Here is a 12,645-nt window from a genome sequence, read left to right as displayed (position 1 = left end):
ATCTAGAGTTGGTGCACAAACTGTGTTAATTTTCCGGGGTCACAAAGCTTTAGCAGGAAAAATAAGCATGATGATATCCTCTTTGGCTCTGGACTGTATGAGGAGGAATGCTGTATTTTATGGTCATCGTGCAGAGCCAGAACACATCTTGAACATCTGCTTCAACTGCCTTTTCTTCTTCCCAGAGTGTTTAATTTTGTAAGTTGGAGGTGCAGATGCTGTTTTACTCACTCGTAGTACTCGGTGGCCTTCTCTAAAGTTTCCTTTACTTCAGACGGCAGGTCTCCAGAGGCATGGGCCATGAGCCAGGACAGCTGTTTCCCTTTGGCATGGAAAACATTCCCAATGTTGTACTGTGCTCGGGCTTCACCAACCTGGGCAAGAGGAATGAGATGTGTTATGCAATGGAAAATTATAATTGACAATTTTGCATAAAAGATCGGAAATTCACACAAGGGAAGACAATTTCTCTGGCGTGCAGCTGTAGTGTTAAGTGTGGGGGGTGCAGGAAAAGCAAGATCAATTATGTTCAACACAGCATTACTGGCTTTCCTGTTTTTATTTCAGATCGAGGAATCAAGTAATAAACACCAGGAACACAAGTATGCAATCGAATGCAATTCAATCTACTGCTTATCACAAGCAGCACAGAGGAGGTGAACTCAATTAGCAACAAATAGCCAGAAATACTGCACAGATCAGCTGCATCTGAGGACAGAGAAAGCAAGTCAACACATTAGGTCTGTGTTTTTCCACCAAAACTGGAAAAAAAATTAGAAATGTAACAGGTTTTCAGGGGTTGAGAGGTTGGGAGAGGAGGAGAAAGAGGAACAATTGGAAAGATGATGATAGGGTGGAAAGCAAGAAAGAGATTTCAATGACGAAAGAGGTGTTCATCGTTGGGTCAAAGTGGGTGCGAATCACTCAAGTTAAGCATCAGTAGGTGAGTTGTAAATGGCAACAGCAAAATCAACACCAGCAGCTGCTGTTCAAAAGTGAGCAACACTAGTCATTATTTGAAATCCATGTTGAATGTGAAATACAGAGCTGAACCATTTCTAATGAAAATGTTATCAACTCCAAACTCTTTCTGACTGAGTATTTCCAGGACTTTCTGTTTACATTTCACATTTCCAGTACCCACAATGTTTTTGCCTTTCCAATTCATAGCTTGGGGAAGTGGGTTAAGCGACTTGAGTAGCTTATATATCTGGCCATCAATCTTGCCTGTGTGTTCAATAGACTCCCAGGTTCGACATGGGTTGTTAACATAAAGCTATACTGCAGTTGGCAATTTCCTCACGTCCATGAAGTTATCAGAAATTAATCAGCAAAATATTTGTTTAAGAACACTACAGTTTGAACTGGGTTAAAGACAAGAGGGCAAAAGCAGCCCCTATGTAGATCAGTAATAAGGTGGCATGGAGTAACACTGGTTAGCACTGCTGCCTCACAGTACCTGGGACCCATGTTTGATTCCAGCCTCGGGCGACTGTCTGTGTGGAGTTTGCACATTTCCCCTGTGTCTGCATGGGTTTCCTCCGGGTGTTCCGGTTTCCTCCCACAGTCCAAAAATGGACAGGTTAGTTGGATTGGCCATGCTACATTACCCATACTGTCCAGGGATGTTTAGGTTAGCCATGGGAGACATAGGTTTACAGGGATAGAGTGGGGGAGTAGGTCTGGGTGGGATGCTCTTTGGCAGGTCAGTGTGGACTCAGTGGGCTGAATGCCCTGCCTCCACACTCTGGGAAGTCGCTGATTCTAATATACAGTAATAAATATATTTTATTACAATAAAAGTACAAATATTCTCAACCATGGAGATAGAATCATTTTACCATTCCCTCAGAGAACTTGACAAAGACCAGACTCTTCAGTGATTTTAATGAAAAGCCTCTGTTATCAAATAATGCACTGTGCTGAACAACACAAAGCAAATACAAGAGTGTAATGATCTTATCTACACATGCATCATTAAGGAATGATTGTTGATGTCAAAGATGGATTATTTTGTACAACTTAACACCACTGTCATTCATCACGTTACTTGGTAACCCTCAAAGATATGTTCAAAGGCAAGGCAGAAACTTAATTAGTTACTAAGCAGTCCAATTGTGTAGAAAGCAAGAGGAAAAGAAATAATCCCTACAATTGTGAAATAAAAATATATAGAAATTCAAGACATATGCTGCACATAATCTGAAATCCAAAAGTATGGTGGAGGCATTCTGTCCCAACAGTTTACACTGATAACCTTTAGCACTACGGCACATCCAAAAATACCTCACAGGATGTTATCAAACACACTTTAACATCAAGCCATGTAGGAACTCATACTAAATATCAGGTAAACTAAGTAGCTACATAGGAGGGGTCAAGGAGACAGTGAGGCAGAAAGGAAACTGTAGGCTTCAGGGTCTAGATTGTGGAACGAAGAGGTTGTCAATGCTGCTGCAATGAAAAGCCTACATACAAAGCGGGTCTGATTTGGAGGACTACAGGGCTTTCAGAATATTGAACACAGGGAGCATAAGACCACATTGGGCTTTGAAAACAAGGCTAAGAATCTTCAAATTAAGGCACTGCTGGATCTGCAGCCAATGTAGATCAATGAGCACAGTTAAACAGGACTCGCTCAACACTGGGATATGAGCAGTGGGGTAGTAAATTACTTCAAACTCAATAAAGGGTCCAAGGTGGGAGAAAAGCCAAATTAGTAATAGAATAATCAAATCTAGAAATTACAGTCAGGAGAGGGGAATTGAACAGCAGGTGAGCTAAGGCCAAGCTGCTAATAAGTAATCTCATGGGGGCAACAGAGGCAGAAAAATGGGCAGTCTCGATGACAGCAGAGATGCAGGCGGGGCATCTGCACAACTAGTTGAAAATTGAATTGTGCAATTCTACAGCATGGATTAGCTTTCTTCCTTCTGTCCATTCTACTTCACTTTAATGATCACAGATGATTGTTGATTTTCAGATCCCAGCAATAGAGCATGCGGTACTTTCTGGTTGTCAGTAAATGGAGGCATATATCTGGGGTCGGTTGCTGCCAAAAATCCACTTTTTGGTGTTGAATCTAAAGGCCTGTGTAATAACCAGTGGTAGAGGACAGACCACTGTACAGTCTCTACAAGAAGAAAGCATTTGTCTTATACAACAATGTTGCCAGAGCCCTGGGTTCGATGTCACCCTTGGGGTGACTGTGTGGAGAGTGCACATTCTCCCCGCGTCTGCGTGGGTTTCCTCCCACAGATCAAAGATATGCAGGCTAGGTGGATTGACCACGCTAAATTGCAGAGTGTCCAGGGACGTGCAGGCTAGACAGGTTACAAGGATAGGGGGATCCGCGGAGGATGGTCTTCGAAGGGTCAAAGTGGGCATGATGAGCCGAATGGTCTGCTTCCACATTGTAGGGATTCTGGGATTCTATGAATGCATAGCTTATTGCGTGACAGCAATAGGTACAATTATCATTCACTACTTAGGTATAATTACAGCGGTCAGGAACTAGGTATATCACATCTAATGCTAACGAGGCTGTGTGTAAGACAACCGTATCTCCACCTATAGACAACGAGGGTGAGTGGAATTAATGTGACTTGAACATGCACTCTTTCAAAACCATTATTTGGGGGCACTTAAACAAATGGTATTTCCTATCAGCTGTTAGTAACAAATTATTGCTAAAGGCACAACTCATAACACTGGATGCATGTAAATTAGCTGAAGCTCAAGCATTTGTGGATGATAAATGTTCTAACATCTGAAATGCTCAAGCTAGTAGCTACACCACTACCTTGAGTGTTCCATGATCAGTGTCAGAGCCTTGAACACTTCCCTTAATCCCTCACTGCACTCTTCCATATCTTTTGGGAAAATATTTTTAAAAAACATTTTAATAAAGCTCTCATGACACTCTTTACATTTTGGATCTTTTCTGTCATCTAACTTCATCACCCAAAGCATTACATAATCGCAAATAATTATAGAATTTAAAATACAATAGCTTTCACTTGAAAGATCAAGACCCCGCTTTCAAATGTTGATGAGTGTCAGCTCTCAGCTATGTAATTGAACAGTTTAGTTAATAGTGGATCATTTAACATTCTGGTAGTGAAAGAAATCAAGCAGTTTATTTAATGAAACTGTAGCTAATTGTCGGAAAGAAATCTATTATTCTTTGTAACCAGAAAACCTCAAGTAATCTACATGATGGCAGATTTCCAGTGATCTGGTGACTGATTCACGAGGGTGCAATTATCCATGGTAAACTGAAAAGATTGAGACTAAACAGTGGAAAGTCTATAAGCGATACAGACTCTGATATCATTCATATGATGAATTTAGCCCTGAAGAGAGAAAGGCTGGAAGAATCAAGCTTTGTCTCGGAACTATTCTGTGATAAATCAAAAGTCCTTCTAGAAACTGCTGAATTCCAACAAGACAAGATGATATCACCTCTGATTTGAGAATTTCAACAAACATTCACCCAATTGTAATAAATAAAGTTACAAAGATGAATATTGATTTGACAGTGTCCCGGATTAACACATCATGTGCAGAACAAGTGGATGTTAATTTCTAATTTCACATACAAGTGGGCAGATCATACTACTCAGAATTGCTCCTCTTCCTTGTTTCTCCAGAAATTCACCAAGATTCTACAGACAGCACCTTTCAAACCTACAACCACCTCCACCTCCACCTCAAAAGAACAAAGGCAGCAGATAACATGTGAATACCACCACCTGCATGATCCCTCCCCATGCCACTCACCATTTTGACTTGGAAGAATATCACCCTTCCTTCAGTGTCATTGGGTCAAGATCTTGGAACTCCCTCCCTACGAACATTATGGGTCTACTTCCCGCATGTCCACTGCAGTGGCTCAAGCAGGCAGCTAACCACCAACTTCTCAAGGGGCAACTAGCAAGAACTACTGGCCTAGTCACAGACACCGGCCCCCCCATCCCATGAATGAAATAAAATAAAATTTGAAAACTAAACCAAAGAGCCAGCACAGGCATAATAGGTCAAATGGTCTCCGTGCATGCTATGTAATTCCATGATTCTATGATATTACATAACAAAATAAACAACAGGCTGCAAAGTAGTATTGCTTAAATAGACATAACTCATCTGACCTGAACCATAAAAGGATGCTTTGAAATTGCTGTTATTTAATGCATAATTACTGTCAAGTGGTCAGAGTTAATGAAAAGCTGTGTAATCTACATTCTGTAAGTGGTATTGCTTTGCAGCAACTGGCTGAGTGCATAGTATGCAGCAGATCTGATGAAGGTTTAGCCTATAGCCATCAAACATCTAAACAGACACAAGCAGTTTATCATCAGGTGGTGACTTTGAGAATTTTATGATAGGTTCATTCTGCTCCTGTCACCAGTGTTTAAACAAAACCCAGATCAGTAATGAGGAATAAACATATGACCTTTAGATGCAGCCAGCCAAACAATAAACCCAGAATAAACTACAGATCATCCTCCGCAAAAGCTACACCAGTGATTCACAAGCTGACCAGAATCAAACAGTATAAAGGAAACCTCTAGCTTTGATGCGCCAGTTCTCCCTTCTCCATTCAATTTCTTTGCCAAATTTTTCTGATGTATGCCTTACATTCCCAATGGTTAAACTGATCAGGAGATCTTTTTGTAAAGCATTAATCGTAGAAGAAATTAAAATGATTTACAGCTCTTATTGTACCATGATGTTAAATTATGCTCAGTCTCTGGTCAATGGCTACAGCAAACAGCATTGTATCAAGTCATTGAGCAAAGATTACACAATTAGACCCACTTGTTTTATTTTAATTTGATATGTATTCAGTTTCTCCATCTGAGTGGAATAAACACTAGATTGTTATGCTTCAGTACAATGACTGACTTGAGGGTGTGACCTGGTGCACACCATTCATGTCTTCTTTTGACTGCACTTGTTACAACCGACTGAGGAGGTTGGCACTCCCAGCTCTGGAACAAGAAAGAACTACATCTGTTACCATTATAACGTGGTGTGTAAATTGCCATGTGCCGTTGGATAGCATGCCCCAGTAGGTGGTTTAGACACATAAAATTCTAAATAAAAGCCAAAAGAACTGAGGATGCTGTAAATCAGGAACAAAAATGAAAAGTTGCTGAAAAAGGTCAGCTTTTATAAAGTTCTGGAAATACACAACAGATCTGTACTGTGCCTGAAGGCAGGTAGCATTTCAGTCTTACGTATTATTCACAGACATGGCGCATGTATCATGTTGATGACATGACTGTGCACATTTTGGGACCCAACTTATTAAGTTAGATTCAGAAAGGATGACCCAACACCTTTAATTACTAACTAGGCCTTGAAGTCAAATTACACATGAATCAACCGTTAACAGGACGCAGGTTAACTTTTAAAACATTTTGATTGATGTTGAAATCAAGATTACCTTATCCTTCTGTTCTCTTGAGATATCCAAGTGCCTTTGGCAGCAAGCAATTGCTTCATCAAAGCTTCCAAGTACTTTCAGTGTATTTCCAAGGTTTCCACTAGCTTTTGCTTCACCAATCCGATCCCCAATGGTCCTTTTGGAAGGAGAGAAATTAATTCTGGATAGCTTTGTTACTGAGACTTAAACACGTGCGTTGAATTATTACCAGTAATGCACCATATACAAACACCTACCACTCAGACATCCAGTAGATTCAGAACTGGGGCTGGGTGCTCTGAAATGGAGCACAAGATATTCCTCCATGCTTCATATAAATTTATGTGGAGGGATAAATAAGCCAGACACATTGAATTGTTTTCTTTTGCAAAATGGTCATTGTACATGGAGTAAAAATTTTCAGTCGCAAAAAGGACATTTTGATTCAGCATTCACAGCAGGACAGAATTCACCTTATCATTGAGATGGAATTGTAGAACAGGAAAAGAAGGAGCCCATCTCACCAGCAATTCAGCCAGGTGCCCTCTCTGGTTCTTTCACTGCATTACTGCAATTGGTCTCCTGTTATTGCAAGGATATTATTAAATCAGAAAGGGTGCAGAGATATTATTAAATCGGAAAGGGTACAGAAAAAATTTTCAAAGATGTTACCAGGGCTGGACGGTTTGAGCGATAAAAGGAGAGGCTGAAGAGGCTGGGACACTATTTCCTCTGGAGTTTTGGAGGCTGAGGGGGTGATCTTATAGAGGTTTATAAAATCATGAGGGGCATAGGTAGGGTAAATAGCCAAAGTCTTTTTCCTTGAATAGAGGAGTCCAAAACCAGAGGGCATAGGTTTAAGGTGAGAAGGGAAAGATTTAAAAGGGACCTGAGGGACAACTTCTTCCGCACAGGAGGTGGTGCAGAAATGGAACGAACTGCCAGAGGAAGCGGTAGATGCAGATACAGTTACAACATTTAAAAGATATTTGGATAGATATGTAGATAGCAAATGTTTAAGAGGGATATGGGCCAAATGCAACCAAATAGGACTAGTTTAGTTTAGGAAAACTGGTTGGCATGAAGATGATTAGGTGGGTTATAGGGGGATGGCTCTGGGTGGGTGCTCTGAGGTTCAGTGTGGATTTGTTGGACCGAAGGCCCTGTTCCAACACTGTAGGGATTCTATGATTCCAAGATGGGCCCAAGGGTCCGTTTTTGAGCTGTATATCTCTATGACTCTGTCACTCTATTCTCCAATTCCCGTTTGAAGATTTTCATGAAGCAGCACATTCCACATCCTAATCACATTGTGCAAGAAAGTTTTTTCCTTCTGTCCAGTCTGGTTCTTCGGCCAATCACCTCTCTACTCTCCGGGCAGCAGAACTGTTCCTCTTTATTTTGTCTTTCAAAGCCCTGCAGGTTTTTTTTATTTTCAAAACTGTCTTATCAAACCTCCTCCTCTCAGAAAGTCAGGCCCAGATTGCCAGTCTAACTTGACATCTGTATTTCATCAACATTGGAACCATTCTAGTAGATCTCAGCTGTGCCGTCTCTAAAATCTCATGTCATTCTTAAAGTGTGGCAACACACAATTGGACAAGCTCCAACTGAGGCCGAGCTTATACACACTGGTCTAGTACAACTTCTAGGCTTTTAAACTCAATGCCACTATTTACAAAGTCATTCTCAAGAGCAAGTACGAATGGGTCATAAATACTGGCCTCACCAACAAAGCTCACATGTCAACAAATTCAAAACAAAAGGATCCTTTTTGTTTTATTAACTTTTTTTTTAAAAAGGCAGTTCAATTTAATATTATTCCCATGTTTCTCTCTTTTTGCACCCACTTGATCTCAATTAGCTTACACGGTATCTGCACAAAAAGGGTATTGACAAGCTGGAGGGACGGGTTTGTTTTATTCATTCACAAGGTGTGTGCATCTCTGGCTGGGCCAGCACCTACTGCCCATCCCTAACTGCCCAGAGCGAAGATAAGGGTTAACCACATTGCAGTTGGTCTGGAGTCACAAGTATATCAGACCAGGTACGGATGACAGATTTCCACCAGTGGGGTTTTTTCCAATATTCAGCAACAGGCTCACAGTCGTCCAGGTTTTAGCAAATTCAATTTTGTCCATCTACCAATACCATGGTGGGATTTTGAAACAGGATCCCCAGAACATTACCTGGGTCTCTGGGTTAATAGGCCAGCATTAATACCACTAGACCATCCTCTCACTACAAAGTGAACACGTGTCAGATGAAACACGACACAGGACTGCCAGCTCGAGTTCCAATCCTACTGCTCCTGTCCTTCTCAGCAACAGTAGTTACAGTTTGAGAGGTAGTATTGGAGGAATCTTGGCAAGTTGCAGCAGTGCATCCTGTAGATGGTACACACTACTAGCAGTGTGCATCAGTAATGGAGTCAGTTTGTGGACATTTTACCAACAGACTGCTTTGCTCTGGATGGTGTCAACCTACTGATAGATGGGTGCAGATGCACCCATCTAAGAAATGAGGAAATATTCCATCATACTACTGATGGACACGTCCCAGACTGTGGACATGCTTGAGGGAGTTAGGACAGGAGTTACTCACTGATCTGCTCTCGTATCAGCAGTATTTACGCGGCTGGCCTATTTCACTTTCTGGTGAATGGCAGCTGCCAAGTAGTCAACAATAGGGAATTCAGTAACCATAATACCATTAACTGTCTACAGGCAATGGTTTGAATCTCTTATTAGAGATGTTAGTTATCTGGCAGTCGTGCGGTATGTCTTGATATCATACTTAGTCAAATACAGCCTTCATGTCAAGGGTAGACACCGACTTCATCTGAGGAGTTCAACTCTTCTGTCCATTTTTGGACTAAGACGATAATGAGTTCAGGAACTGGGATTCAGTGAGCAGGTTATTCCTTGGTAAGTGTTACTTAATCAACAACCCCTCCATCATTCTGCTGTTCATCAACAGTAGGCTGATGGGGTATTTCTCTGCAGTAGGTCCATTGGGCAAAAGATGCCTCATGCAAGGGTCAGTCAGCTCAGTTAGCTGGACTGCTAGTTGCAATGCCAAGTGATGTCAATAACGTAGTTTCAATTCCTGTATTGGCTCAGGATACCATGAAGGACTCTGCTTCTCAATCTCTCCCCTCATCCGAGGTGCAGTGACCCTCAGATTAAACTACTGCCAGGCATCTCTCTCTAATAAGAGAGCAAACCTATTGACAAATAAGTCCATGATAAATTTACCTCTACATGTTCATTTAACACATACAGATGATAATGACCAGTTCTATAAGGGCAGAAACTTTTCTTTTAGAATCACAGAATCCCTGCAGTGCAGAAGCAGGCCATTCAGCCCAGCAAATCCATTTTGAGCCTCCAAAAGGGCATCCCACCCACAACTATGCCACCATCCTGTCCCTGTAACCCTGCAATCCCCATGGCCAATCCACCTAGCCTGCACATCCCAGGATACTATGGGCAATTTAGCATGACCAATATTCCTAACCTGCACACCTTTAGACTGTGGGAGGAAGCCAGAGCACCTGGAGAAAATCCATGCATACAGGAGGAGAACGTGCAAACTCCACACAGACGGTCGTCCGAGGATGGAATCGAACCTGGATCCCCTGCTGTCATGTGGCAGCAATGTTAACCACTGATTCGTCATCTTGTCCCTATTTGGACCCTGTTTGTCTCAGTCAGTGCCTTTTTCTTTGGGCATGAGCACATTTCACAGTTCTTACTAAACTCAGTACCCAGTAATTTGTGTGCCCTTCAAACACAGATACATTTATGTTACTACAACACATATTTGCAACAGGAGCAAAAGTGCAAAACTAAAAGTAGCTTTTGCATTGTTCTTTTACCGCACCATTGCAGAAACTGTTAGGGGCATACGCAAGCCAGCTAAGGGCAAAAACAGGAGCCATACAAAAGATCCATGCACAGATAGGCCGGGAATTTGATCAACAGTGCGTCTTAACCATAACTTCCGGAGGACACTGCACTTTCGCAAAATAATTCTCCGTGAATCAAGGTGTAAATCATTTTCAACTTAATCTTACACTGGACTCACCTGGCTAGTGTTAGGTCATGTTTGTGGTATTCCAGAGCTTTGGAATACTCCTTCAGGTAAAAGTATGCGTTGCCCAGTTGACTGTAGATGGCGCTCAAAGTCTTCAGGTCCTCTGTCCCAACCTGCACGGCTGCTTCAAAGAATGCTACTCCAGCCTTGAAATCGCCAGCTTTACATAGTCGCTCCCCTTCAAGGGCAAGCTCAAGACACGATGCCTCCATTCTATTTAGCATTTTTTTAAAAAAAAGAGACATGAACGTGTTACAAAAATACTCTTGAAACATCGTCACCTTTCTCTCAGTTGTGAAGACTGCTCAGTCCCTCTCCTCAGCAACTGCCCACAGCTAAACCACTGTTTTCGCAACTGTACTGACCCGAAGATAAACTTCTGAACACACAATGTCCGGCATGATCACTCTCTTCTACTCATCCACTGCAGAGACCATCAGCCATAGCTTTATTTCCTCTGGATTTGAGTATTCCAGGCTCCTCCTGCTCCCCCACTCCACCAAATTTTTTTATGTTCCATTACAGTGAATTCATCAAAAACTCTGCAACCTGCCTGCTAATTCTTTATTGCACAGCAACAAGAACTTTCATTTATACAGTGCCTTTAACCTAGTACAAGCACAGGAGTACTATCCAGCAAAACGGGCATGACCAAATAACGAAATGGCAGGAAGGATGTCCAAATTCTTGGTCAAGGGTGTCAGCATTAAGGAAGAGACGGGTGAAGATGTTTTGGTTTCAGAAACCAAACGGAGAAATTATACAGATGTACTTGAACGTTGATTTTAAATTCAAGTAGCTTGAGTCAGATGCTCAATCATGAAAACTGTGCCTTTAAACTAGCTCTGGACATGATTTTAAGAACAAACTCATTCACAGCATGCGGGCGTCGCTGGCTGGGCCAACATTTACTCAAGCGCCCTTCAGAAAGTGGTAGCAAGCTGCCTTCTTGACCACTGCAGTTCATTGGGGCAGGGTTGTAGGTACATCCACAATGCTCTTAAGGAGGGTGTCCCATTATTTGACCCAGGAATGGCGATTAATTTTCATTACAAATTAGCAGGTGGCTTGGAGGAGAACCCACCATTTGCAACAGCAACATAAACGTTTCAGTTGCTTCTACTATGACATCAACAACCCTAGTTAGTATTTACATAATTTGGTTTAGACATGCAGTAAACACACCACATTTGAACTCAAAACCATCTGACTAAAGGATTAATGGAGCCTGGGAGCGTGGCAAAGGGTAGGCTGGGAAGGTGTGGATTGTAGAGTGGCAGTCTGGAAAGAAAATATAGTTGGAATTCTCACTGCTGACCAATGGCCAAAATCGAACCCAAGAATCTCAGTGTAGCTGAGGGCAGATAGAATTGAAGCTGTTGGGATACTTTAATTCATTGGAATGGGCAACTGACAAATCACTGCCTGGGCTCATACATAAAGCATGGTTATCAAGTGCCTGCACCAGTGGGTAGATGGTCCCCTCAGGATTTTAACTCTCACCAAGAGTCCCAAAGAAATAAACAAGGCAAAGTTGTGGCAAAAGTAATGGCTATGTAAAGGTGTTAACTCAGCATACTCTTGATGGAAGAACTCTCAAGAAATTTTTCATCAAGATAGGATTAGAAACTGCTTTAACTCAAACACCAATTCTATTGCGCCTCACAGGTAACAAAATCATACAAGAGCAGAACATCATAAAACAAAAGGATGACATATTGTGAAACGCTTAAGGCAATATTCAGGTGACCAAAGCTTGGTCAAAGGGGCCATATGTTTCAAGACATGTCCGAGAGGCGCAGGGAGGACGAACGCTTAGCATAGGGCTTAGGCAACTGAAGACATGGCCATTAACAGTGCAGATGCAATTGGGTATATTCAAGAGGCCGGAATTTGACAAACACAGGCATCTGGTGGCTTCAAAATTCTCCAAAATGAATACCAAGAAAACTTTAAGAAATCATGTTAGATCTGTTAATTTGCTTTTCACAGAAATATTCATGTCTAAAATGTTGACCAGTGTCTCATTATGCATGGCATTATGTCAGTCCATATTTAACATCGTTCAAGTTTTATTTCCATCATCTGACAGTTATACCAAAAACCTTCCATGGACT

At 41.7% G+C, this 12,645-nt stretch overlaps 1 protein-coding gene across 9 annotated transcripts in view; it reads right to left on the bottom strand.

Annotated features, from left to right (window-relative positions):
* gpsm1b (G protein signaling modulator 1b) overlaps positions 1-12,645 on the bottom strand; it is a 233,111-nt gene that overhangs the window by 149,143 nt on the left and 71,323 nt on the right. For all 9 annotated transcript variants that reach the window (XM_048559204.2, XM_048559205.2, XM_048559206.2 and 6 more), the window contains 3 exons: positions 10,520-10,741; positions 6,452-6,587; positions 232-374 (listed from right to left, as the gene is read on the bottom strand). In XM_048559204.2, coding sequence (XP_048415161.1) covers positions 232-374; positions 6,452-6,587; positions 10,520-10,741 — 501 coding nt within the window. The remainder of the gene's footprint in view (positions 1-231; positions 375-6,451; positions 6,588-10,519; positions 10,742-12,645) is intronic.

The sequence above is a fragment of the Stegostoma tigrinum genome, chromosome 29 (assembly GCF_030684315.1).
Source record: "Stegostoma tigrinum isolate sSteTig4 chromosome 29, sSteTig4.hap1, whole genome shotgun sequence".
NCBI lineage: Eukaryota > Metazoa > Chordata > Chondrichthyes > Orectolobiformes > Stegostomatidae > Stegostoma > Stegostoma tigrinum.
This window is presented reverse-complemented; position numbering and strand designations above follow the sequence as displayed.